At 44.5% G+C, this 23,624-nt stretch overlaps 1 protein-coding gene across 1 annotated transcript in view; it reads left to right on the top strand.

Annotated features, from left to right (window-relative positions):
* itga3b (integrin, alpha 3b) overlaps window positions 1–23,624 on the top strand; it is a 54,223-nt gene that overhangs the window by 24,599 nt on the left and 6,000 nt on the right. The window contains exons 2-20 of the mRNA XM_046368958.1: window positions 8,441–8,568; window positions 9,649–9,731; window positions 10,475–10,724; window positions 10,857–10,955; window positions 11,296–11,500; window positions 12,198–12,391; window positions 13,371–13,459; window positions 15,773–15,909; window positions 16,130–16,219; window positions 16,308–16,375; window positions 17,797–17,939; window positions 18,562–18,708; window positions 18,792–18,889; window positions 19,597–19,765; window positions 19,888–19,962; window positions 20,077–20,156; window positions 20,308–20,385; window positions 20,559–20,661; window positions 20,926–21,102. Of these exons, the coding sequence (XP_046224914.1) occupies window positions 8,441–8,568; window positions 9,649–9,731; window positions 10,475–10,724; window positions 10,857–10,955; window positions 11,296–11,500; window positions 12,198–12,391; window positions 13,371–13,459; window positions 15,773–15,909; window positions 16,130–16,219; window positions 16,308–16,375; window positions 17,797–17,939; window positions 18,562–18,708; window positions 18,792–18,889; window positions 19,597–19,765; window positions 19,888–19,962; window positions 20,077–20,156; window positions 20,308–20,385; window positions 20,559–20,661; window positions 20,926–21,102 (2,413 nt within the window). The remainder of the gene's footprint in view (window positions 1–8,440; window positions 8,569–9,648; window positions 9,732–10,474; window positions 10,725–10,856; window positions 10,956–11,295; window positions 11,501–12,197; window positions 12,392–13,370; window positions 13,460–15,772; window positions 15,910–16,129; window positions 16,220–16,307; window positions 16,376–17,796; window positions 17,940–18,561; window positions 18,709–18,791; window positions 18,890–19,596; window positions 19,766–19,887; window positions 19,963–20,076; window positions 20,157–20,307; window positions 20,386–20,558; window positions 20,662–20,925; window positions 21,103–23,624) is intronic.

The following is a 23,624-nucleotide window of genomic DNA, read 5'->3' on the forward strand; positions in this document are numbered from 1 at the left end:
AGGTTTGAGCAGAGGGAAGAGATGATAGGATGGAAGAGGAGAGAGTAGCGGGGGAGAGAGAGCAAAGGTTGGGACGGCGCGATACCATCCGAGTAGGGGCAGTGTGGATGAGAGCGAGAGGGAAAAGGATACAAGGTGGTGGTCGGAGACTTGGAGGGGAGTTGCAATGAGGTTAGTGGAAGAACAGCATCTAGTAAAGATGAGGTCGAGCGTATTGCCTGCCTTGTGAGTAGGGGGGAAGGTGAGAGGGTGAGGTCAAAAGAGGAGAGGAATGGAAAGAAGGAGGCAGAGAGGAATGAGTCAAAGGTAGACGTGGGGAGGTTAAAGTCGCCCAGAACTGTGAGAGGTGAGCCGTCCTCAGGAAAGGAGCTTATCAAGGCATCAAGCTCATTGATGAACTCTCCGAGGGAACCTGGAGGGCGATAAATGATAAGGATGTTAAGCTTGAAAGGGCTGGTAACTGTGACAGCATGGAATTCAAAGGAGGCGATAGACAGATGGGTAAGGGGAGAAAGAGAGAATGACCACTTGGGAGAGATGAGGATCCCGGTGCCACCACCCCGCTGACCAGAAGCTCTCGGGGTGTGCGAGAACACGTGGGCGGACGAAGAGAGAGCAGTGGGAGTAGCAGTGTTATCTGTGGTGATCCATGTTTCCGTCAGTGCCAAGAAGTCGAGGGACTGGAGGGAGGCATAGGCTGAGATGAACTCTGCCTTGTTGGCCGCAGATCGGCAGTTCCAGAGGCTACCGGAGACCTGGAACTCCACGTGGGTCGTGCGCGCTGGGACCACCAGATTAGGGTGGCCGCGGCCACGCGGTGTGGAGCGTTTGTATGGTCTGTGCAGAGAGGAGAGAACAGGGATAGACAGACACATAGTTGACAGGCTACAGAAGAGGCTACGCTAATGCAAAGGAGATTGGAATGACAAGTGGACTACACGTCTCGAATGTTCAGAAAGTTAAGCTTACGTAGCAAGAATCTTATTGACTAAAATGATTAAAATGATACAGTACTGCTGAAGTAGGCTAGCTGGCAGTCGCTGCGTTGTTGACTTTGTAGGCTAGCTGGCAGTGGCTGCGTTGTTGACACTACACTAATCAAGTCGTTCCGTTGAGTGTAATAGTTTCTACAGTGCTGCTATTCGGGGGCTAGCTGGCTAGCTAGCAGTGTTGATACGTTACGTTGCGTTAAAAGAACGACAATAGCTGGCTAGCTAACCTAGAAAATCGCTCTAGACTACACAATTATCTTTGATACAAAGACGGCTATGTAGCTAGCTATGTAGCTAGCTACGATCAAACAAATCAAACCGTTGTACTGTAATGAAATGATATGAAAATGTGATACTACCTGTGGAGCGAAGCGGAATGCGACCGGGTTGTTGAGTGGGGAAGTTCTATTCGGTATACGTTGGCTAGCTGTTGGCTAGCTAGCAGTGTCTCCTACTTTAAGGACGACAAATAGCTGGCTAGCTAACCTCGGTAAATTAAGATAATCATTCTAAGACTACACACTCTAAACTACACAATTATCTTGGATACGAAGACAGCAAAGACAACTATGTAGCTAGCTAACACTACACTAATCAAGTCGTTCAGTTGAGTGTAATAGTTTCTACAGTGCTGCTATTCGGTAGACGGTAGACGGTGGACGTTAGCTAGCTGGCTAGCTGCCGGGCAGATAGCAGTGTAGACTACGTTAGGACGACGAAATACGATAATTACGCAATTATCTTTGATACAAAGATGGCTATGTAGCTAGCTAAGAAGAAATTGCTAAGATTAGACAAATCAAACCGTTGTACTATAATGAAATGTAATGAAAAGTTATACTACCTGCGGACTGAAATGCGGATGCGACCGCTCGCTCCAACCCGAGCCAAACAGTACTCACTGTTCGCCTGCCTGACAGCTAGCAGTGAGGGAGATGGTGGTTGCTTGTCATGTCAGGAATTGTGTGTAGAGCTCCTGTATGCTGCCTTTGTCTGTCTGGTCTTAACTGTCATTATAGTTGGCGTTCCACTCTTCGAACGCTCCAAACGGCGCTTCAAACATTATTCCAACTTGGAAAATAGTTTGAGGTGCAATAGTGTCCGTTTGTCAGATTGTTTTTGCTAGCTAGTTAGCTTTGTTAAGTTCAAGGGAAGCGAGGGCCACTATGTTGACACGCCCAAATGTGCACAGCTTACCCCAGGAAATACCCACGCAACATTGTTTAGACAATATGCGCGCGCAAAATATGAAATAGCCTCAATGAAGCTACTTTAAGCTAGGAGAAGCAGCGACGCTTATGCTGACCCTGTCCGTTAACAATGACTGGACTCAGGAACAGCCATGTTGTCAGCGATTTGAATGTATTTGAATGGCTGGAAAGGAAGGCATGGATGCCCTGCGCCTTCTGGTGCAGTTTTAGCACATTTGGGGATTTTTGTAGCATAAAAACCACCAGAATCATTGAGAAAAAACATTAGATATCCAAAAATAGGGACTTAAAAAAATATATAATTGTATTTCTTATTTGGCTTTTCGTAACTGCTTTCTTTATTAGTTTATCTCAGGGTAAGTACTTCCTACTCTGCCTACTCCCCTGACTGCACATCACTGGTTGTCAATGAACACTGGGTTATCATGTAAACCTCAACGCTATGCGGGCCCTGTAAGCCTGATCTCAGAACTGCTATTGGTCCCCATGACGAACAGGTTCCCTGGGCTTATCTAGACAGGTGATCAATCACCTGCATATACAGTACATGCATGCTCGCACACACGGGCACACACACACACACACACACACACACACACACACACACACACACACACACACACACACACACACACACACACACACACGCACACGCACACGCACACGCACACGCACACGCACACGCACAGGCACACGCACAGGCACAGGCACAGGCACAGGCACAGGCACAGGCACAGGCACAGGCACAGGCACAGGCACAGGCACAGGCATTAGCACACACACGCATGCAATCATGCGTACACACACACCCACTCACACTTCCAGGCTCTTCGGGCAGGGTGCCAGTCCAGCTGGGCCGATGGCTATCGTCTATTTCCACCAGCCCTGTGTCATACCTTATCACGCCACTGTTTTGACTGGAGAGAGATGGATGCACCCTGACAGGAACTGTGCTCCTTTGTAGACCTGTCTCATTGGCACTGTGTGGAGTCTGGACTTGTCTTTTAAGTATTTTGCCGCATTCAGACGAACAGGAGAGATGACCCAGCAATTCAAACATTTTTTTTGGGTTGTAGTAGGATCTTCTTCCACAGAACGATGTCTTCCAACCAGGTATTCAAAGAGCGTAAGACGTTTGATTTGAAGCTGAAGAGGGAGAGAATCGGCAGTGAAGGAGAGTATATGGCCCCATTCCAACATGTTGTAGGGGTGCGACTGGAAGTGTGTTGGCTTAGGTGTCTGGAAGACAGAGGATTGTTTACCAAAACAAGACACCCTCCGCCTTGCTTGTAGTGTCACTTTCTCCTTTGTCTGGCTATGCAGTTCTCTTTCCCCTCTATTCTCCTCTTCCTTTCCCTTCTCATTTTCCCCCATCCCCTCCTCTCCCCCCACCCGCCCTCTCTCTCCCCTCTCTCTTTCTCTCTGTCTCTCCCCTCTCTTCTCTACCCCTCTCTTCTTTCTCCCTCCTCTGTTCTACTAAGATGACACCTTGTCTTATGCAAGTCTGGCATAGAATGGTCATTTGTGACTCAGCAACTCTTCGTGGAAAAGGTTATCGCAATATTGCAACCATTTTGATAAGAATATGATTCATTCAGACACTCCTCTTTCCAACTTCTTTTTTTCTCTAAAGGGTTCCATCTGCATCGTGGAGGTTTGGCTTTGCAGCGCGATCGACATGTAAAGGCAGCGTTCCCTCTTTAAGCAGAGACTGTATCTCAGTAAACGCTGCACACAATCTGAAATGACCTTACCGTTTCTATCGCGGAATCTGTAGCACTTCAGCAACACAGATTGAATAGAGCCCTACATTTCAAGAATGCAGAGGCGACGCACCTTGTGATCTACAGCAAATGTTTGGTTAAGGAAGGCCAGAGGGGCACATTTCAACATGTCCTTTGAGTTGGAATGCAGCTCCAACCGCCTTGTTCCTGATCCAGAGAGAGAGTTGAGACGGTTTATTAAAAGGTGATGAGCAGAGTGGGAAATATGGGTGGCCATATTGTTTCATTTTGAATAAGCGAGAGAATATCAGAGTGAAGGTCAAGAATAGACAACATTGCCATTGGTTTTGAGCTCAACTGCTTACAGGATACAGTGGGTGTTTTATATTGAGAGACTTTGAGGGTTGTGTGTAATCTATCATCGATAAGGATAGCTACAATAATGTCACAACATGCTCATAAGGAGACTATTTTTGTACTTGATTTTTTACAAACTATGTATTCTGGTTGTCACATTTCTTTAATGTAGCCTATCCCTGTCACGGCTGTTAAAGGAAGAGGACCAAGGTGCAATGTCGTGAGCGTACATTTCTCTTTCTATTTGGGAAAAAAAGACACCGAACGAAACAATAAACACTACAAAAACAGGCCATGTGCCCTAAACAAAGTCAACTTCCCACCAAGACAGGTGGAACAAAGGGCTACCTAAGTATGGTTCCCAATCAGAGACAACGATAGACAGCTGTCCCTGATTGAGAACCCTACCCGGCCAAAACATAGAAATACAAATAATAGAGTATAGAATACCCACCCCAACTCACACCCTGACCAAACCAAAATAGAGACATAAACAGGATCTCTAAGGTCAGGGCGTGACAATTCCTTAAAGATGGAAGGGGCAACCAGGCCATTGGTCGCCCAGTGGTTATGAAACAGAGGAGACGAGAGAAGCATCCATCATCGTAGTAAAAAAGGATCGTAATACAAACTCTGCTGTTTTATCGCATGTGCAATGATGTCCGAGGGGGGGGGGGTTCGTTGTTTGAGGTAAGTTTGTTGTTGTAATATCGCTAAAAAAGGACGTGGCTGTTTCCCCACTATGGATTCCAGCTTTAATCTGCAAAGCAACTTTAATTAAATGAAACCGATTAGTAACTCTATTTACATGTTCTCTATGTTGTCTAAAGGGGACTTTCAAAAACATGACTACATCAGCGGAGGCTGCTGAGGGGAGGACGGCTCATAATAATGGCTGGATCTGAGCGATTGGAATGAAACCACATAGAAACCATGCGTTTGAAACCATTTCACCGATCCGCTCCAGCCGTTACCACGAGCCTGTCCTCCCCATGTAAGGTGGCACCAACCTCTTGTGGTCTACATGTGAGAATTGTTATGGGTGAGAAGTCTGTCTAACAGCAGGGCTGAATTGCCAAAATAAACAAAAGGTGACCCACGTGCTGCAGTACTGGAGATGAGGGCTAGTGAGGACATTCCGTTTTGTGGAATTCACAGACGGGTCTGTGAATGAGGTCAAACTGATCCACTTTTGTTTGGTAGTGTGCTATTCCAGCAGTTCACTGGCCCTAGCTCCCCATTGCCCAGATTAGCGGTTAGTGAACTCTGTGCCCCAATTCCTCACAGCTTTGGACAACAATAATGAATCCAGTGTTTTGTGTATTGTTTTGTTTACTTTCTCACAATGAGCAAAGGTCTATAATTCTATTGTCTCCCGGGTATTGTCGAGGTCGGCTAATCCATGTAAATGGTGTTGAGTTTTCCCACAGGAATAGCAAGCCCCATATTTGTCATTTATAGATTTAGACTTTATCCATAAGTCTTTGTATTCACCCTTGGTGTGACTTTTCAATTGAATATCTCCCTGGGTGGCATTGTCTCAAGATTTAGCAGCCAGACATATATTCAAACAAGCTACTGCACATTCCAGTGTGTGGACACACACACAAAGGCCCACACAGGTGTCTGACTCTTCACGCACGCGCGCATGCACACACACACACACACACACACACACACACACACACACACACACACACACACACACACACACACACACACACACACACACACACACACACACACACACACACACACACACACACACACACACAACCCTGTTGCTGCATAATGGGCCTCTCCTCTCCTTCCTTTAAAACTAGTGCTGGGTCCTACTACATCATATCTGTCTGGTCCTGGTCCTGCGACTGTCTGTGGAATCTCAGATACAGCCTGGCTACAGAGTGTCCACCAGAGCCAAAGTCTCTCCCTAAGGAGCCTACTGTGTGTGGGAACACTTCTCGTAAGTCCCAGTAAGAGGCACAGTGTCGTGCACAGTGTGCAGACCTGGGCCACATTGGCCCTGGTTGTCATCACCCAGGCAAGGTAATTCATTAATGGCTGATAATGCACATCGAGAGAAAGGAGGGATAATTGACTCCCGTCGCTGTTTCAGATGAGGTAGTGATTGCTGTGGTAGCTGAAGTATGTCAGAGCCATGTTCTTGGGAGAGGGGATGCCAGTAATTCCTGTAACGGTTGGGCGCAGGATACCCTTACATCAGTAATCTGTCTTTATATCTATTTCGGGTCCATGTTTATCGTATAGTCTCATGTGGGCTGAATTACCTTGGTCCATTTAGTAGTGGGAGACTTCTGTACATTGTCACTGTGTGACATGAGACAGGAGGTTTCTCCTCCTCAGGTCACATGACCAGGAAAACCCCCTTGGCGTATGACATAGTATAGTTCTGTTATGTGTAGACTGCTGTTTGTGTTCACCTTTCTAATGGGGTCCTATATGGCTCAGTTGGTAAAGCATGGTGCTTGTAATGCCTGGGTTCAATTCCCAGGGCCACCCACAGGTAAAATGTGTGCACACATGACTGTAAGTTACTTTGGATGAAAGCATCTGGGAAATGGCATATGTTGTTTTTGATAAGCAGTACGGGTGCCTGATGTAGGCGTTTGGGAAGGTCGGCTAGCCATCCTGTGTCGTGTTAAGTGAATAAACACTGAGGCCTTTGTAGGACTGGTGGTGCCAGGCACACGGTCCACAATCTCCACTTTATACACACAAACCACCCCTTAATGTTTTCACCAGTATGACTCACAAGGTGAACTGTATGTTATCTGAGTCATTTTTATCACGTCTGGACATCTTTGAAATATTCACCTGGACTATCTCATCCTCCCTTCAAATGCCTATACCTCAAATTAAATCCTGCCACTCCCCTCAGAAGCTTAAGACATTTACTTTGAAACTCTCTTTTGTATTTCTCAACATAGAGCACTCTCCTTGAGTGTAGGCTGTGTTTCTTCTTGGGCAGCTCCTATCTCTCCACTCAGTGCAATGGATTTACTTTTACTTCTCAGTGAGGTATGAACCCAGATATTTACATGGGTGTGAGACTTGATATTTTTACATGGGTGTGAGACTTGAGTTTTAACCAAAAACACTCAACCCACTTCCTGTAAACACTTTGTGAAGGTTGATTTTGGAAAATTAACCATTTGAAGTGAAATTGAGCAATGTAGTAGGATATTTTGACCATTGAGCTGGGACCGTTCACAACAGACCCTAGTCCCACTCAGTGCTTTATTTCTTCATTGACAACATTGATTCATTTTTAGCATCTTAGCTAATCGCTAACCATATTTCATACAAATGTATCTCATGCTTACATACTTAGTTAATTTATACAAATGAGGTTTGATAAATCGTGTGCTGACTGTGAATGCTGCGGCTAGCCACAGGGTCAGTTCCCTTGTAGGTAACGCTGGCTGCTTCACAGCTTTTTGACCCTGGTGCTAATGTTGTGGCTGTCCGGGTGAGTGAAGAAAAAGACAGGGTTGGCTCCCTAAGCCGCTGTCTGTTGCGTCCAGACTTGTACCGTGGTTCATGCTTTGGCTCCCCCACACTCTGATCTCCTCCCTCTGAGAAATTTTAAAGGTCATGTGGTTGCTCTCTCCCAGCCCAGAGGCTTTGTGGGTGGTTTTGGGGAAGACATGGTCGGGGTGTGCTAGAGAAGGCTGACCAAATCATTAAATGAACTCAAACATCTCTAGCTACGTGTCCCAAGTTGTTGTACAAGATGAACAATGACAGTTTTGCTGTATCAAATAGTTTCTGAATCAAATAGTTCCAACTTCCTACAGTGATAGTTCCTAATCGTGAATATCCATGAATTATAGTTCCTATCATGAATGCCTATGTTGATATACAGTAGGCTATATTATCAACCTGACAGACTTTATGGCTCTGTTATGTCTGTCTGTCTGTCTGTCTGTCTGTCTGTCTGTCTGTCTGTCTGTCTGTCTGTCTGTCTGTCTGTCTGTCTGTCTGTCTGTCTGTCTGTCTGTCTGTCTGTCTGTCTGTCTGTCTGTCTGTCTGTCTGTCTGTCTGTCTGTCTGTCTGTCTGTCTGTCTGTCTGTCTGTCTGTCTGTCTGTCTGTCTGTCTGTCTGTCTGTCTGTCTGTCTGTCTGTCTGTACTCAGTCTCCTGTCAGGAGCACCCAAGGAGAAAGCCCTGGCTCTGAGGAACGTCAATGAGACGGGCGCCATCTACTCCTGTCCTGTCACCACAGAGCTTAACGACTGTGAAAGGATGGACTTGGTCAGCTCCAGTAAGTACTGGCACTCTCACTGTCATTGAAGTGTCCTCTCTATATAAAATGGTTCTCCTGGTTGAATGGGTGACATGGGGCTTGGTTGGGAGGTTCTTTAGGTGGCTAGAGAAGGATGTGTTTGTTAGAACCACTGAATTATGCTTTGTATGTTATGTGTTACTGTGGAGACTGGGTTCACTCGCCTGAGTGGGGATTCACCCTTGAGTGGAATTTTCTATATTGAATTTTCAAAATTGCAAAAAACAATCCATGCAAACTTGCCAAGGCATTTACTGTCAGTTTCTGACACTGCTCTGTATCTAAAATAATACATTTTAAAAAACACTGTAGGATAGCCTGTATTTGATATCAAGGTCTAGCTATCTCATACTTATTCCAGACCAAGCAGAGTACCTCCTGCTCCCAAAGATAGACTATCAAATTAGACAAATTCCCCCACTTCCCAAACCCTTACCTCTGCCCTGATAGGCTAAGCCCAACCAGCAAGTATTAGCCTCTGTCATCTCTGAAAGACATGCTCCAAGTAGGAACATATTGAATTAGTCTTAATTAAAGGTTACGGTAGACTGACTCACCGAGGAGGCAATTATAGCCTCAGAGGCTGAAAGTAAGAATGATAATGCACTTTTTGATGTTAGTCAGTCTCTGTACATTTTTGGGGTTTACACTTGTTCAGGCTTGATCCACATTGGATGAGACTGCTGCTGTTTTTGTTGCTAGGTGTCTTACTTTCATGATGAACATCCTGTGGTTATATTTTGGGGTTTGTTCAGTTGGAACCTTAAGTTTCAAATAACAGTCAGACATTGTCGTATGTATATGTCTGCTCTGTTGCTACTTTTCATGTAAGTGTAAAAAAAAGTACATCTGGAAGCTTTATAGTCTTTTAATTTCATTGAATACATGATTCATTCTTTGTCATTCAGTCAACCAGTAACTTATTATTGATCACTTCTGATGTGACTATACGGTCATGATAATTAACAGTCGCAGAAGACAACAGTTCACAGCGTTATGTTTCTATTGAAGATAAAGCATTCCCTTTAAAGCAATGAGTGCGATGTGTGTCTCCCACAGCGGACTCGTCTGAGATAGTGGAGGGGATGTGGCTGGGAGTGACTGTGGCCAGCCAGAGAGACCTGCCAGGGGGTCGAGTGCTGGTGAGAGTGGGACAACACCCTTTGGTTCTCTTTCCTCACTGAAAGTGGACCGTCTCCTATCTTGAGATACTAGATGCTTATAACAAAACATTTCGCACAGATCTGTCTTGGACAGTGACATCGGTTCATGATTTATGAGTTGAGTTATGGACGTCAAGTTTGTTCCTGATAAAGCTAGCCATGTGGAGGGTAAGATAAGGTCAATTTAAGGCCATAGATAAAGCATAGGCTTAGACACTAGATACGAAACAATATACGATGCGATATACCTTATTGTCCATTGTGAAACCTACATACAAATACACAAACACAATACACTATATACATGCAGTAAGAAAAACACTGGAAAGTTAGTACATACTGTAGGTCACATATTTAGAGTCTCTGGCCTGATGTTTGACCATGTATTTGGTTTGCATATGTTCTGTGTCCCAGGGTTCAGCTGCATTGACAGTTCAGGATTCACTACAGTGATATGACCACAATGCAACAGTATGGGAAGAAAAGGTTGTTGTTGGGTCAATAAAGACATAATATTAAAAACAAAAAATGATGTTCTAATGGACATATAAAGACAGGAAATTCAAATGAGCAGCCCTACCTACATTTGACATAGGCACTAAGGTTTTACAGCAAACTCATCTTAGTACACCTGCTACTGTAAGAAATGTCAAATTTACTCAATTATACCACTACTAGAACAAAGCGTTACTCCTGCGTTGTAATGTCTAATTCGTGTCCAGGCTTGTGGGCATCGCTACGTGAAGGTGGTGCGCGGGGGCGCGGAGGAGCAGCTGCGGATGGTGGGGAAGTGCTACGTCAGGGGCAATGACCTGACCTTCGACCCCAACGACGAGTGGCAGGACTACAGCTACGAGGTGTGCAACCCCAACTTCGACATGGAGCTGGAGGGCTTGTGCAACATGGGCATCTCGGGGGGCATGACCGACACAGACGTCTACATCGGCTCTGTGGGCAGCTACGTGTGGCAAGGTGGGCACCAAAAGAAGTTACAGCCCGGTCTCATAGACTAGATGTAACATAGTAAACAAGGCTTCTTCTGGAAGGTCATGGCTTAAAAGTTAATGTGAAACTGTATTGTTTTCTTTTGTCTTTGTTACCTAGGCAACGTTCATGTAACGTGGAGAGACCCTGATCCAGGAAATGCGTGGGACTCAAGTGACAAAGACTTTGGGCAACTGAACAGACGATACAGCTACATGGGTATATCAGTGACCTGGCTAGTAGAGCCAATTCTGCATTAACAGGGTAGACTAGGAAGCTTACTGTAAGGGAGTAGTGTCTCTTGCTCTTCCATTTCAAAACACTCTCAAACATAACCACTCCCCCATTCAGAAAGATAAACATCTTTTTGAACGTATGAATTGAAAGAGAACTAGAAAAAGGAACTACCGATGCTATCTAGATGGCGGCGCTCCGTTTAGCATAGTGGCAACTGTATCACAGGAAGTTACCTTTGGCCTTTGTGCAGAAGGGCGATGATTAGCCCTACCTGCCATAAATGGTACTGTAACATTGTTTTAATGTTGTTTTAACACCACAGGTTACTCTGTCAATGAGGACAAGAAGCTGCTGAGTCAAGACTACTTCACGGTAGTGACGGGGTCTCCCAGAGATGAATCCAAGGGCTCAGTGATGCTGGCTAAGAAGGGCAGCACAGCGTTGGTGACCGAGTTCATCATCCCAGGAGAACAAGTGGGCTCGTACTTTGGGAACAGCCTAGCTGTCACCGACCTCAACAATGACAAGTAGGTCATCACTGTCCATAGGAAATCCCCAGCTTTAGTGCGTCTCTCGGTGTGCCATATGCCAAAAGCTTGATTATCTAGAACAAAACAATAGCAAACTCAAGAGGCAAAAGAATAGCATATGCTAATCTTTTGAGAATATTATTGAGAACCGTTTGTTATTCTTTTGATACGGGATTGATTGAGTTTGAATTGTATCACTCAATAAAATCCACATTTACCGATAGCCCGTCATCTGTAGCGTTTACCTCTACTATTTGGAATACACGCTCTACCTGACCAGTGATGCAGAGAATACTGTACTGTAGTGGTTGAATTGGAGAGGCTGTCCTCGTCGTTTCACCACCTCTGATACGGTATCTGACATGACATTATGGCTGAGGCATGTGTGCTCTCAATTTCTCACAATACATGAATAAAACCTTGAGCATTTGTGTTCATGGTCTGTCAGCATGTCCGAGAAAAAGATTATAACACATTGTCAAGAAACTATTTTGGCTGAACAAAAGACAAGCCAAAAGATATAAAGCACGTCATAGGCTTTGTTGCCCTTTCTAAAAGCCAATTAGAATGAAGAATAAGGTGGGTAAAATGGTTGGAAAACCATATCATGATTATGATCCTATATGCTACAATGATACAGAATGTGTACGGTTGTGTGTTAATACTTTCAGTGTTTTCATTTGCACCATCCTAGCTGGAATGACCTGATCGTAGGTGCCCCATTCTACTTTGACCGTCAGAAGGAGGAGGGCGGAGCGGTGTACGTCTTCATGAATGAGAACGGCTCTTTCCAGAAGACACCTAGCATGGTACTGAAGGGTCCTACGGCATCTGGTTTTGGATTCGCCGTGGCAGCCATTGGCGACGTCAACCAAGATGGATTCCAAGGTAGGCCTACCATAACGGGTAACCTTTTGGGCATTGTTCAAATTCCTTCAAAAGGGAATAATTCCTTCCTCCTTTACTTGAAGTAATCACTGATTTCACATGATTGGGCAGGTGAACACAAGGGCTCCACCACGTGGCTTTCACCTGTCCGGTCAATTCCAATCAGTGATTTCTACAAAGAAGGGAGGAGGAAAGATGCACTTTTAAAGAATTCGAACGGTGCGGAACTGCACCGCAATGAGGACGTAGAAGAGGAAGAGGATCATGGTTAACTTCCTATCAGAATCCATTGTGTGATTCTGATCCAAGCTCAGACTCTTATTGTTGGACGTGCGTGGTTAAATGTTACAGTCTCACCGATATGACAGAGGGAAATAGCATTGGTGTTATCAGACAGGTTACAAATGGGTTTTCTGGGATCTTGGGATGTCCCTAACCTAACCATAACCCATACCTAACCCTAACCTTAACCCTTACCTAAACCATTTTATATGTAACCTTCAATGGGGTTAGAGTTGGACATCCAAAGGATTCCGGATAGCAAGGAATGGCACAAATGGCTCTCCAGGTCATTAAAAACATTTCTACTGTCATCCTGCTGTCACCTAGTGGCGAAATACAGCCAGCACAAGGGCTTACACTGGAACTATAGGCAGAGATCTGTAAATAATGATGAGATGATCATGTCTCCGCCCTAACTATGGAATTTGTTTTCCAAAAGGCGGAAAGGCAGGCAACAAGCTTAGGTCCAAAATAATCTATTAGAAACACATTTTGGCGGGAGTAAAACCTCTCGCTTTGCCTCTTCCTCTCTGCTCTCGCTCTGCTCTCTGCCTATCAGAGATGGTATTCTACACACTACTTACTTCATGTATTACATGCATCAAATATGCAGATTATGAATTGTTGAAGCAAACTTAATTGGTCATTTTCAAAATGTATGGTCATGTATTTCCAATGGCTATTTTTCCTCTTATAGACTTTGCAGTAGGAGCCCCATTCCATGAGACTGGGAATGTCTACATCTGGATGGGAAGCAAGAAGGGAATCTCTGAGGAGCCTAGTCAGGTACACACTGGCATACTTAGCATCAGGCAGAAGAGGCCTCACATCATCATGGGGCCTCGTGAGCTGGGCGATAAAAAAAGTACCTGTATATAATTGTATATATATAATAAATAATTAACCTTTTTAAACTAGAGATATCAGTTTTTTTGCATGGTCTCAATGTCGGCCTTCTGAAGGTGGCAGAGCTACAGCGGGGTTTGCCAGACCAGGCGACAGTCTTCTCACAAAAACATTGGTAGAGTCCGAATGGTTTGGGCTAGACGCGGTTTGGGTTACCCCTCTATGGAAATATGAGATTCTCACGAACATGTTGGTGCTGTCCGTTTTGCTCTATGACCCCCACAAGGGTCACGGAACTTGAATGGAAGTGAAGTTCCAAAAAAATGAATAGAAGTGAATAGGGCATTTCCATTGAAAAAGTATACAGGTAAAAATGTATTTATTTATTTTCCTGATTTATTTTGTCCGTCCTATATATCTCAGATATAGGACAGACATTTCAAAACATACTTCCTTTTGATTACACTTTTGATTCCATCTTTTTTTCCCATGGGTGAATCTGTTATTCACTGCGTTTCTATGGGCTAATAGCAGCAAGGTCAAATAATGTTTTTATATATTTTTGGGGATACCTGCAGGGGTCCTAAAATTCAAAATCAAATAGCTAAATGATCCTTGGTATGACCATCTTGAAACAATTCCATGTAGCTTAGTAGAAACCCAGGCCTCGGGTTCTTAGACTCTCTAAGAGGATACGATATGCGTTTCTTTAGTAGAAACCCAGCCCCGGGCCCTTAGACTCTCTAAGAGGATACGATATGCGTTTCTTTAGTAGAAACCCAGGCCTCGGGCCCTTAGACTCTCTAAGAGGATACGATATGCGTTTCTTTAGTAGAAACCCAGGCCTCGGGTCCTTAGACTCTCTAAGAGGATACGATATGCGTTTCTTTAGTAGAAACCCAGCCCCGGGCCCTTAGACTCTCTAAGAGGATACGATATGCGTTTCTTTAGTAGAAACCCAGGCCTCGGGTCCTTAGACTCTCTAAGAGGATACGATATGCGTTTCTTTAGTAGAAACCCAGGCCTCGGGCCCTTAGACTCTCTAAGAGGATACGATATGCGTTTCTTTAGTAGAAACCCAGGCCTCGGGTCCTTAGACTCTCTAAGAGGATACGATATGCGTTTCTTTAGTAGAAACCCAGGCCTCGGGTCCTTAGACTCTCTAAGAGGATACGATATGTGTTTCTTTAGTAGAAACCCAGGCCTCGGGCCCTTAGACTCTCTAAGAGGATACGATATGCGTTTCTTTAGTAGAAACCCAGGCCTCGGGTCCTTAGACTCTCTAAGAGGATACGATATGCGTTTCTTTAGTAGAAACCCAGCCCCGGGCCCTTAGACTCTCTAAGAGGATACGATATGCGTTTCTTTAGTAGAAACCCAGGCCTCGGGCCCTTAGACTCTCTAAGAGGATACGATATGCGTTTCTTTAGTAGAAACCCAGGCCTCGGGCCCTTAGACTCTCTAAGAGGATACGATATGCGTTTCTTTAGTAGAAACCCAGGCCTCGGGCCCTTAGACTCTCTAAGAGGATACGATATGCGTTTCTTTAGTAGAAACCCAGGCCTCGGGCCCTTAGACTCTCTAAGAGGATACGATATGCGTTTCTTTAGTAGAAACCCAGGCCTCGGGCCCTTAGACTCTCTAAGAGGATACGATATGCGTTTCTTTAGTAGAAACCCAGGCCTCGGGCCCTTAGACTCTCTAAGAGGATACGATATGCGTTTCTTTAGTAAAAACACAGGTGCTGCTGATAATACTACCCTCATCGTAGAGGCGGAGGACATGTATGTGTAGGCCATGTATCTGATGCGCTCCAGCCAACATGAGTATGGCATGTCATACTCTTTTTGGCCAGACAGCATCAGATACATGGGCTACATATAGTAAGACAGAGGGGTGCTGTTTCGCTCGCTCCGATGCTTTCCCCAATGAGAGAGTTTCAACCATTTGCGAATTGAAGGAAAGTTGGCGGGTGCGCAGTGCACTGTTCGGATTCTGGAATTAGAATAGGTAACCTACTTTTTGAAGTGATTTGTTTGACAATCAGCTGAAAACAGGTACATTAGACTGGTTTGATTCCTTTTCTACATGAATAGTTCATAGTTCATTAATATTCCCCCAGTAATGCACAATACATTATCTGCTATGAAGCCAAAAGGACGGGGAGAACAGAGTTGAATGCAGGGAAATGGAAGAAAGATACTGTATCACGATCTATGTAGTCGTGTAACGTGTTCGTGTTGCCCCCTATAGGTTATTGAGGGGAAGTCAGTGGGTAGTGGTGGGTTCCAGACCTTTGGCTATTCCATCAGTGGAGGTATGGACATGGATGAGAATAGTTACCCTGACCTTCTGGTTGGTTCTCTGGATGACCGCATCGCTCTGCTCAGGTAAGTTGTGGGCAATAAATACAGTATCTATTGAATTGAATTGAATTGAATCAGCTAAAACTGCCATAACAAACTTGGATATATTCATCCAGGATCTGGTTTTTGTGTCTCACTTTATTTCACCTGTCTCTCTAGCACGTCTTCTCTTGATAATAATATCTTTATTGTCGTCCCTGTCTTCTTATTCTTCGAGTAATCTTTTGACATTGTTCATTTGCAGGGCTCGTCCAGTGATCCATCTCTCTAAGAACTTCACCGTGCTGCCAGAGATTGTGGACCCTAACCTTTGTCCCCGTGGAAACAAATCCTGGTGAGAAAGGTTCCTCTCAGATCACGCTGTATGAAGTAAATTCATGTCAACTGTTATTTGACTAATGTTTCTTCTTTGTCTTCTACAGTGTGACTGTGACAGTGTGTTTCTCCTACACACTCAGCAATGGAAACAAAGATTTCAAGAAAAACATCAGTGAGTTTCATTCCCTTTCTAATACGGATGAATGCACTCGCCTTTATATGTATTTGGACAGCACAGGAGGCTGGTGAGGAAATCATGGAAATCATGTGTTTGATGTAGTTGATACCATTCCACCTATTCTGCTCCAGGCTCTGTCGCAGCCGGCCGCGACTGGGAGACCAGCGGTACACAATTTGTCCGGGTTGGGGGGGGGGGGTTTGGCCGACAGGGACGTCCTTGTCCAATTGTGCTCTAGCGACTCCTGTGGCAGGCCGGGCGCATGCATGCTGACATGGTCACCAGGTGTTTGGTGTTTCCTCTGAAACATTGTTGTGGCTGGCTTCTGGGTTAAGTGAGCAGTGTGGCTTGGTTGGGTTGTGTTTCAGAGGCCGCATGGCTCTCAACCTTTTTCTATCTGGAGTCCGTACGGGAGTTGCAGTGATGAGACAAAGACTGTAACTAAAAAAAAAGGGTTACAAATTTGAAACTGGTAATGCCATGATTTAAAAAAAGATATGAATAAATAATGATTAGTCAGAGGCTTCAATAAAACATTACCAACAAAGGGGAGGTTAGCATTTTGGGGTACGATCTAACTTTCTCACATATCATTATTCACGATTGATTTAGGAGTATCCATAATCATGGTAGCATTCACATTCATGTAGAAATGTTCAGAACCTTCCACTAGTGTGGAGTTGTGGTCCTGTGGTAACACTCCTAGCTCCATGCAAATATGTGACTCCCAGCTGGAGGCCAGAGTTCAATCGCAGTGTGCAGCCTTCCAACTTCATCTCCCACTGTTTCTACTCTGTCTGTCAATAAAGCATTAAAAAAAATCTTCTGTTTTTACTTAAAATGGCACAAGACAGTATTCACCACTGTGTTCCTACTGTGCGAAAACAAGCTGCAAATGTATCCAACAGGTTTGTGCAGTCACAAGCATGATCTATTCATTGCATGCAAGCAATGTGGGACCCAATAATAAGCTTTTGAATACATTATAAGTGAATTTAACCTAGCGGTTAAGAACGTTGGTTCAGTAACTGAAAGGTTGCTTGTTTGAATCCCCGAGCCGGGTAGGTGAAAAGTCTGTCGATGTGCCCTTGAGCAAGGCACTTAACCCTAGTTGCTCTGGATAAGAGTGTCTGCTAAAATATAAAACTGTACTTAGGACTTCATTAAATGGGGAGGACTTGAACCATGAAGTGCTTTCATTTCTAAACTGTAAAACAGATACACTTTGTGTATGAAAATAACCTCAACTAAAAGCTGACATGTTAATGTCCCCTAATAGGAAACTGGAGTATAGAGCCGAACAAAAAGAAAAAAAGCTTCACTGTCTAAATACATACAGTATGGAGGGGGATGTACTGTATGTGCTGTATGTATGGCTGTACATCTAACTCCTTTTGTTTTTCCTCCCTTTGCAGTGGTGAAGTACACAGTGGAAGCCGACATGCATCGCCGGAGCCCTCGAGTTCTCTTCCTTGTCAATAAGCTTGCCACCTACACAGGCCTCCTTACCATGCCATCTCCCAAGACCGAGTGCCAGGTGCTGGAGCTCAGACTAGAGGTAAATACTGCACACACACACACGCATGCACACATGCACGCACACACACACACACCCACATACTGTGCATTTGCAAAGTATTCAGACCCCTTGACTTTTTACACATGTTGTTACGTTACAGTCTTGTTCTAAAATGTATGACAGATTTTTTCCCCCCCATCAATCTACGTACAATACCCCATAATGACAAAGCAATTATAATTTTTTTTTTAATTTGAGCATATTTACGTAATTATTCAGACCCTTTGCTATGAGACTCGAAATTGAACAGGTGCATCCTGTTTCCTTTGATCATCCTCGAGATGTTTCTACAACTTGATTGGAGTCCACCTGTGGTACATTCAATTGAATTGACATGATTTGGAAAGGCACACACCTGTCTACGTAAGGTCCCACAGTTAACCGTATCATGTCAGAGCAAAAACCAAGCCATGAGGTCGAAGGAATTGTCTGTAGAGCTACGAGACAGGATTGTGTCGAGGCACAGATCTGGGGAAGGGTACCAAAACGGAATACTCTCCAAGTGCACTGTATATGACTGCTCACACAGGCACACACACACATATGACCACACACACACATATGACCACACACACACACTCATCTTTATCATCATCTCCAGGATCCTGTGAGGGACAAACTGGAGCCGGTGGTTTTCTCCCTCAACGTGTCCCTGGATGAGCAGAAACCCAAAGTTAGAAAGGCCCTGCAGAACCTGGACTCCTACCCTGTACTGAGCCACAAACAGAAAGTGACTGAGAGGAAAGAGGTATGTTACGGACTTAGGAATAATTCCATTGAGTATGTATGTAGTGATGAGTACGTTTTGGAACTCTTTCCCCTCCTTTGCAGATCAACTTCCAGAAGGAGTGTGGCTCAGACAACAGGTGCACCAGTAACCTGCAGCTAACAGCTGCGTTTGCTAACGAGTTACTGAAGCCTTACCCCAGGTATGTGGAAAACACCGAGGAAGATATGGAAAACACGGGGTATCAGTCTGAATACGTTGAAAATTAAGTTTACTCTAATAACTGTAAGTTGGAATTGAATTAATCGAGACTTGATCAAGCCCCAATCATGTAGAATAGTTGGTGACAATTTCTTTGCATCGTCCACTCTACAGACTATCTACTAACCCTAACCTTAACCATTATCCTAACTCTAACCTAAACCCTACCCGTATTCTAAAACTTACCCGAAAACCCTAACCTAACTTCAGGAAGCAGTTGCTTATCAACAGATAGTCAGTTGCCCATCAACCGACAGTTTGTTGATATTATGACAATCTGTAGAGCATCTACTGATGGACTATACAAATTTAGTGTGACCCCGGTAGACCTCCCCCAAAAAACGGTGTGGACCACAGTGCTTCAGATTCAACACGATCTCTCTCTGGTGCAGTATTTTGTATAAGGCCCCTAATAATTTAAGGGACCGAGTAGCGCAGGTGTCACTGCAGACCCGGGTTCGATCCCGGGCTGTATCTCACCGGCCGTGATCGGGAGCCCCCCATAGGGCGGCACACAATTGGCCCAGTATCGGCCCGGGGTAGGCCGTCATTGTAAATAAGAATTTGTTCTTAACTGACTTGCCTGGTCAAATAAAGGCTAAATAAATCATACATGAACTGTGATAGTTGCTCTCTGTTTGTACGCAGTCAGGGGAAACGCCAATTGCTGCAGTACAGCAGTAATGTGAAAAAGGTGGTGCTACTTGTGGAAATAACTAACGTGCCAGGCCCTGGGAAGGTAGCTGAGGACGCCCACCAGGCCATGCTCAACATCTCCACCCCTTCCACGCTCCGTTACTCTGGCGTGCGCTCCCATGTAAGTCCACCGGAGGGTGACAGAGGGTTAGGGGGAATTCTGGCTGTTGACTTGAATTGCTCCTTTAACTGTAGTATGTCCTGTACATGCAGATAGTAGAACCATACCTATATTATGTGCAGGATACTGGTGTAGAATGCCGTGCTGGAGAGACTGTTATGTGTGAGCTGGGGAATCCACTGAGGAGCAATGAGAAAGTAAGGCCACAGTGTTGTTATTCCACGTATCATTTATACCGTGCATTCATTTGAGCCTATTGGAATATTGATTGGCAGTAGTTCAAATATTATGACCATCCCGGGGTTTCGCAGGTCTCTCTGCAGCTCATCTTTGAAACAACAGGGATCAACCTCCAAACCAGGGAGATTGAGTCTCAGTTGCTGTTGTCCACGTAAGTAACAGGAGGCATTTGTCGTCGCTCTATATCGTGAACTCATTATCAGACCGGCAACAGTCAGTCTTTATGTCCAAGGTTGAAACATGAATAGGGTTAAGTGGGTAAGCTAGCTGAATAAACACTTGTGTCGGTGTTGTTTCCCCAGGTTGAGTGAGCAGAATGACCTGTACCCGGTGTCTGTGGTTCTGTTGATAGAGACCTCCATCCAGACCTCCTTCTCCATGTAAGTGGAACTTTAAACACATGTTTGATGTTGTCCTGATGCCATGCCGTGTGGCTGGATTCATTCAAAATTGATAAGGAGGTATAACACTGTAGCCAACTAACTTCTGTTGACCCCCCCCCCCATCCTTCTTCTCCTCTCTTCTTCTTCCCCTTCTCTCCCTCTCTAAACAGAGAGAATCCCCTGGTCCAGACCTACTTCAGCGGGGAGGTGATGGGAGAATCAGCTATGAACACGACCAGTGACGTGGGCAGTCTTGTGGAATACACCTTCAAGGTGAGACACCAACACGTAGCTAACGTCAGCCATGTTGTGGGCTAGTGAGTAATGTTTCCCTTACATTCTGACCTGTACTTGTAGGCGTAACAGTTTTGTGAGGTAATATGTGGATGGAAAGACTTTATGTAGAACAGACATGCTTTGCTGTCACAGAATGAGGAATCCTGTCAGCTCTGTATACGTTGTATTTCTGTATCGATATCTGTCCTGTTGCCCTGCGTCTGTCCTGTGGTGACGTTGATACCACCCTGCTACCACCAGGTGTCAGTGCAGGGAGAGCCTCTGGGGGAGCTGGGGATCTTGGCCGTAGAGTTTGAGTGGCCCTTCGAGGTGACCAGTGGGAAGTGGCTTCTCTACCTGACTGAGATCGTCACCAAGGGGACAACTGAGACCCACTGTGTCCCTCCAGGGGACATCGTCAATCTTCTCAACCTCACAGTGAGTTACCAGAGTCTTTCTGAGGCTCTATACAGGCCACCGAATTATATTGTATCTCTATGGCCAACTGGGACCAGTGTGTTATAAAAATATGATTAACGTAGGACTCCTCAATCTCTGTTTACACCCACAGTTAATCAGAAATATTTGAAAAAGAGAGTACTGTTTGGAACAAAACACCCAATTAAACCAGACTTGAATCTGAATCACAAGTCTAAAAGAGGCTAAATATTCATTATGGCCTAGATTCAATCAGTTCAACCGTTAACCAGTGATAGCCGACACCCGCATAGCTGATATTTTGGCGGTGACGGAGGTGTAACTATGTTGGAGCTGTCAAATCGGTGAGCAGCTGCTCCCCAGCTAACAACAAAGGTTTCTACAACTTTAGAGAACGTTCCCATAATAGTCTCATTAGGTCATGAACTAACGTTTTCATGAGAACCTTTCCATGATGTGCAAGGAATGTCTCCAAGAGACCATTGCCTTAATGTCATATGGAAGTTACCCAGAACGTGGTTACCATGTTCACAGAACATAAGTTATTCATGTTATAGACAAGTTTAATTGTGTGTCCAGTTTTCGGTGGGTTAGGAGAATATTCAATCAACGTCCCACCAAACATACACAGAACATGGTTGCCATGTTCCCAGAATACAAGATATTAATGTTCAAGACATGTGTCATGGGAACGTTGCAAGAACATTCATGTTTCCCCCCAAAATGTCATTACACATCACATCTTGTTACTGTTGTTGAGCCAATCAGATCACAATTGCCTAGGGAGGAGGGGCTATGGTTTCTTCTGGTCAGGGCCTAACTATACTGGCCCAATAAGCACATTCCCTATAGATATTGTCACGCTGTATAATGATGGGAGACAGGCGCAGGAATACGTAATAGTTTTTTTAAATTTCTCCAACCCAAAATAAAGTACGTCATGAAAATGGGGACGAAGCCCAACAACAAACGTGTGTGTGTGTATAATAACACAGGGTTGTAACAAAAACAAACATGTATTTATATAACACAGGGATGTAACAAGAACAAACATGTATGTATAATAACACAGGGTTGTAACAAAAACAAACATGTATTTATATAACACAGGGTTGTAACAAAAACAAACATGTATTTATATAACACAGGGTTGTAACAAAAACAAACATGTATTTATATAACACAGGGATGTAACAAGAACAAACATGTATTTATATAACACAGGGTTGTAACAAAAACAAACATGTATTTATATAACACAGGGTTGTAACAAAAACAAACATGTATTTATATAACACAGGGATGTAACAAGAACAAACATGTATTTATATAACACAGGGTTGTAACAAAAACAAACATGTATTTATACAACACAGGGATGTAACAAAAACAAACATGTATTTATATAACACAGGGATGTAACAAAAACAAACATGTATTTATATAACACAGGGATGTAACCAAAACACAAGAGCGAGGTGTAAACCTCTAAATGATACAGAGGACGAGACCCATAAAAACAAGTGCACAATAACCAATACAACAGAGCCTTAGACCACTGCACCAACAGAGCCTTAGACCACTGCACCAACAGAGCCTTAGACCACTGCACCAACAGAGCCTTAGACCACTGCCTTAGACCACTGCACCAACAGAGCCTTAGACTACTGCACCAACAGAGCCTTAGACCACTGCCTTAGACCACTGCACCAACAGAGCCTTAGACTACTGCACCAACAGAGCCTTAGACCACTGCCTTAGACCACTGCACCAACAGAGCCTTAGACTACTGCACCAACAGAGCCTTAGACCACTGCCTTAGACCACTGCACCAACAGAGCCTTAGACTACTGCACCAACAGAGCTTTAGACTACTGCACCAACAGAGCTTTAGACTACTGCACCAACAGAGCTTTAGACCACTGCACCAACAGAGCTTTAGACTACTGCACCAACAGAGCTTTAGATTACTGCACCAACAGAGCTTTAGACTACTGCACCAACAGAGCTTTAGACTACTGCACCAACAGAGCTTTAGACTACTGCACCAACAGAGCCTTAGACCACTGCACCAACAGAGCTTTAGACTACTGCACCAACAGAGCTTTAGACCACTGCACCAACAGAGCTTTAGACTACTGCACCAACAGAGCTTTAGACTACTGCACCAACAGAGCTTTAGACTACTGCACCAACAGAGCTTTAGACTACTGCACCAACAGAGCTTTAGACTACTGCACCAACAGAGCTTTAGACTACTGCACCAACAGAGCTTTAGACTACTGCACCAACAGAGCTTTAGACCACTGCACCAACAGAGCTTTAGACCACTGCACCAACAGAGCCTTAGACTACTGCACCAACAGAGCCTTAGACCACTGCACCAACAGAGCTTTAGACTACTGCACCAACAGAGCTTTAGACTACTGCACCAACAGAGCTTTAGACTACTGCACCAACAGAGCCTTAGACTACTGCACCAACAGAGCTTTAGACCACTGCACCAACAGAGCTTTAGACTA

Source organism: Oncorhynchus gorbuscha, linkage group LG11, assembly GCF_021184085.1.
Source record: "Oncorhynchus gorbuscha isolate QuinsamMale2020 ecotype Even-year linkage group LG11, OgorEven_v1.0, whole genome shotgun sequence".
NCBI lineage: Eukaryota > Metazoa > Chordata > Actinopteri > Salmoniformes > Salmonidae > Oncorhynchus > Oncorhynchus gorbuscha.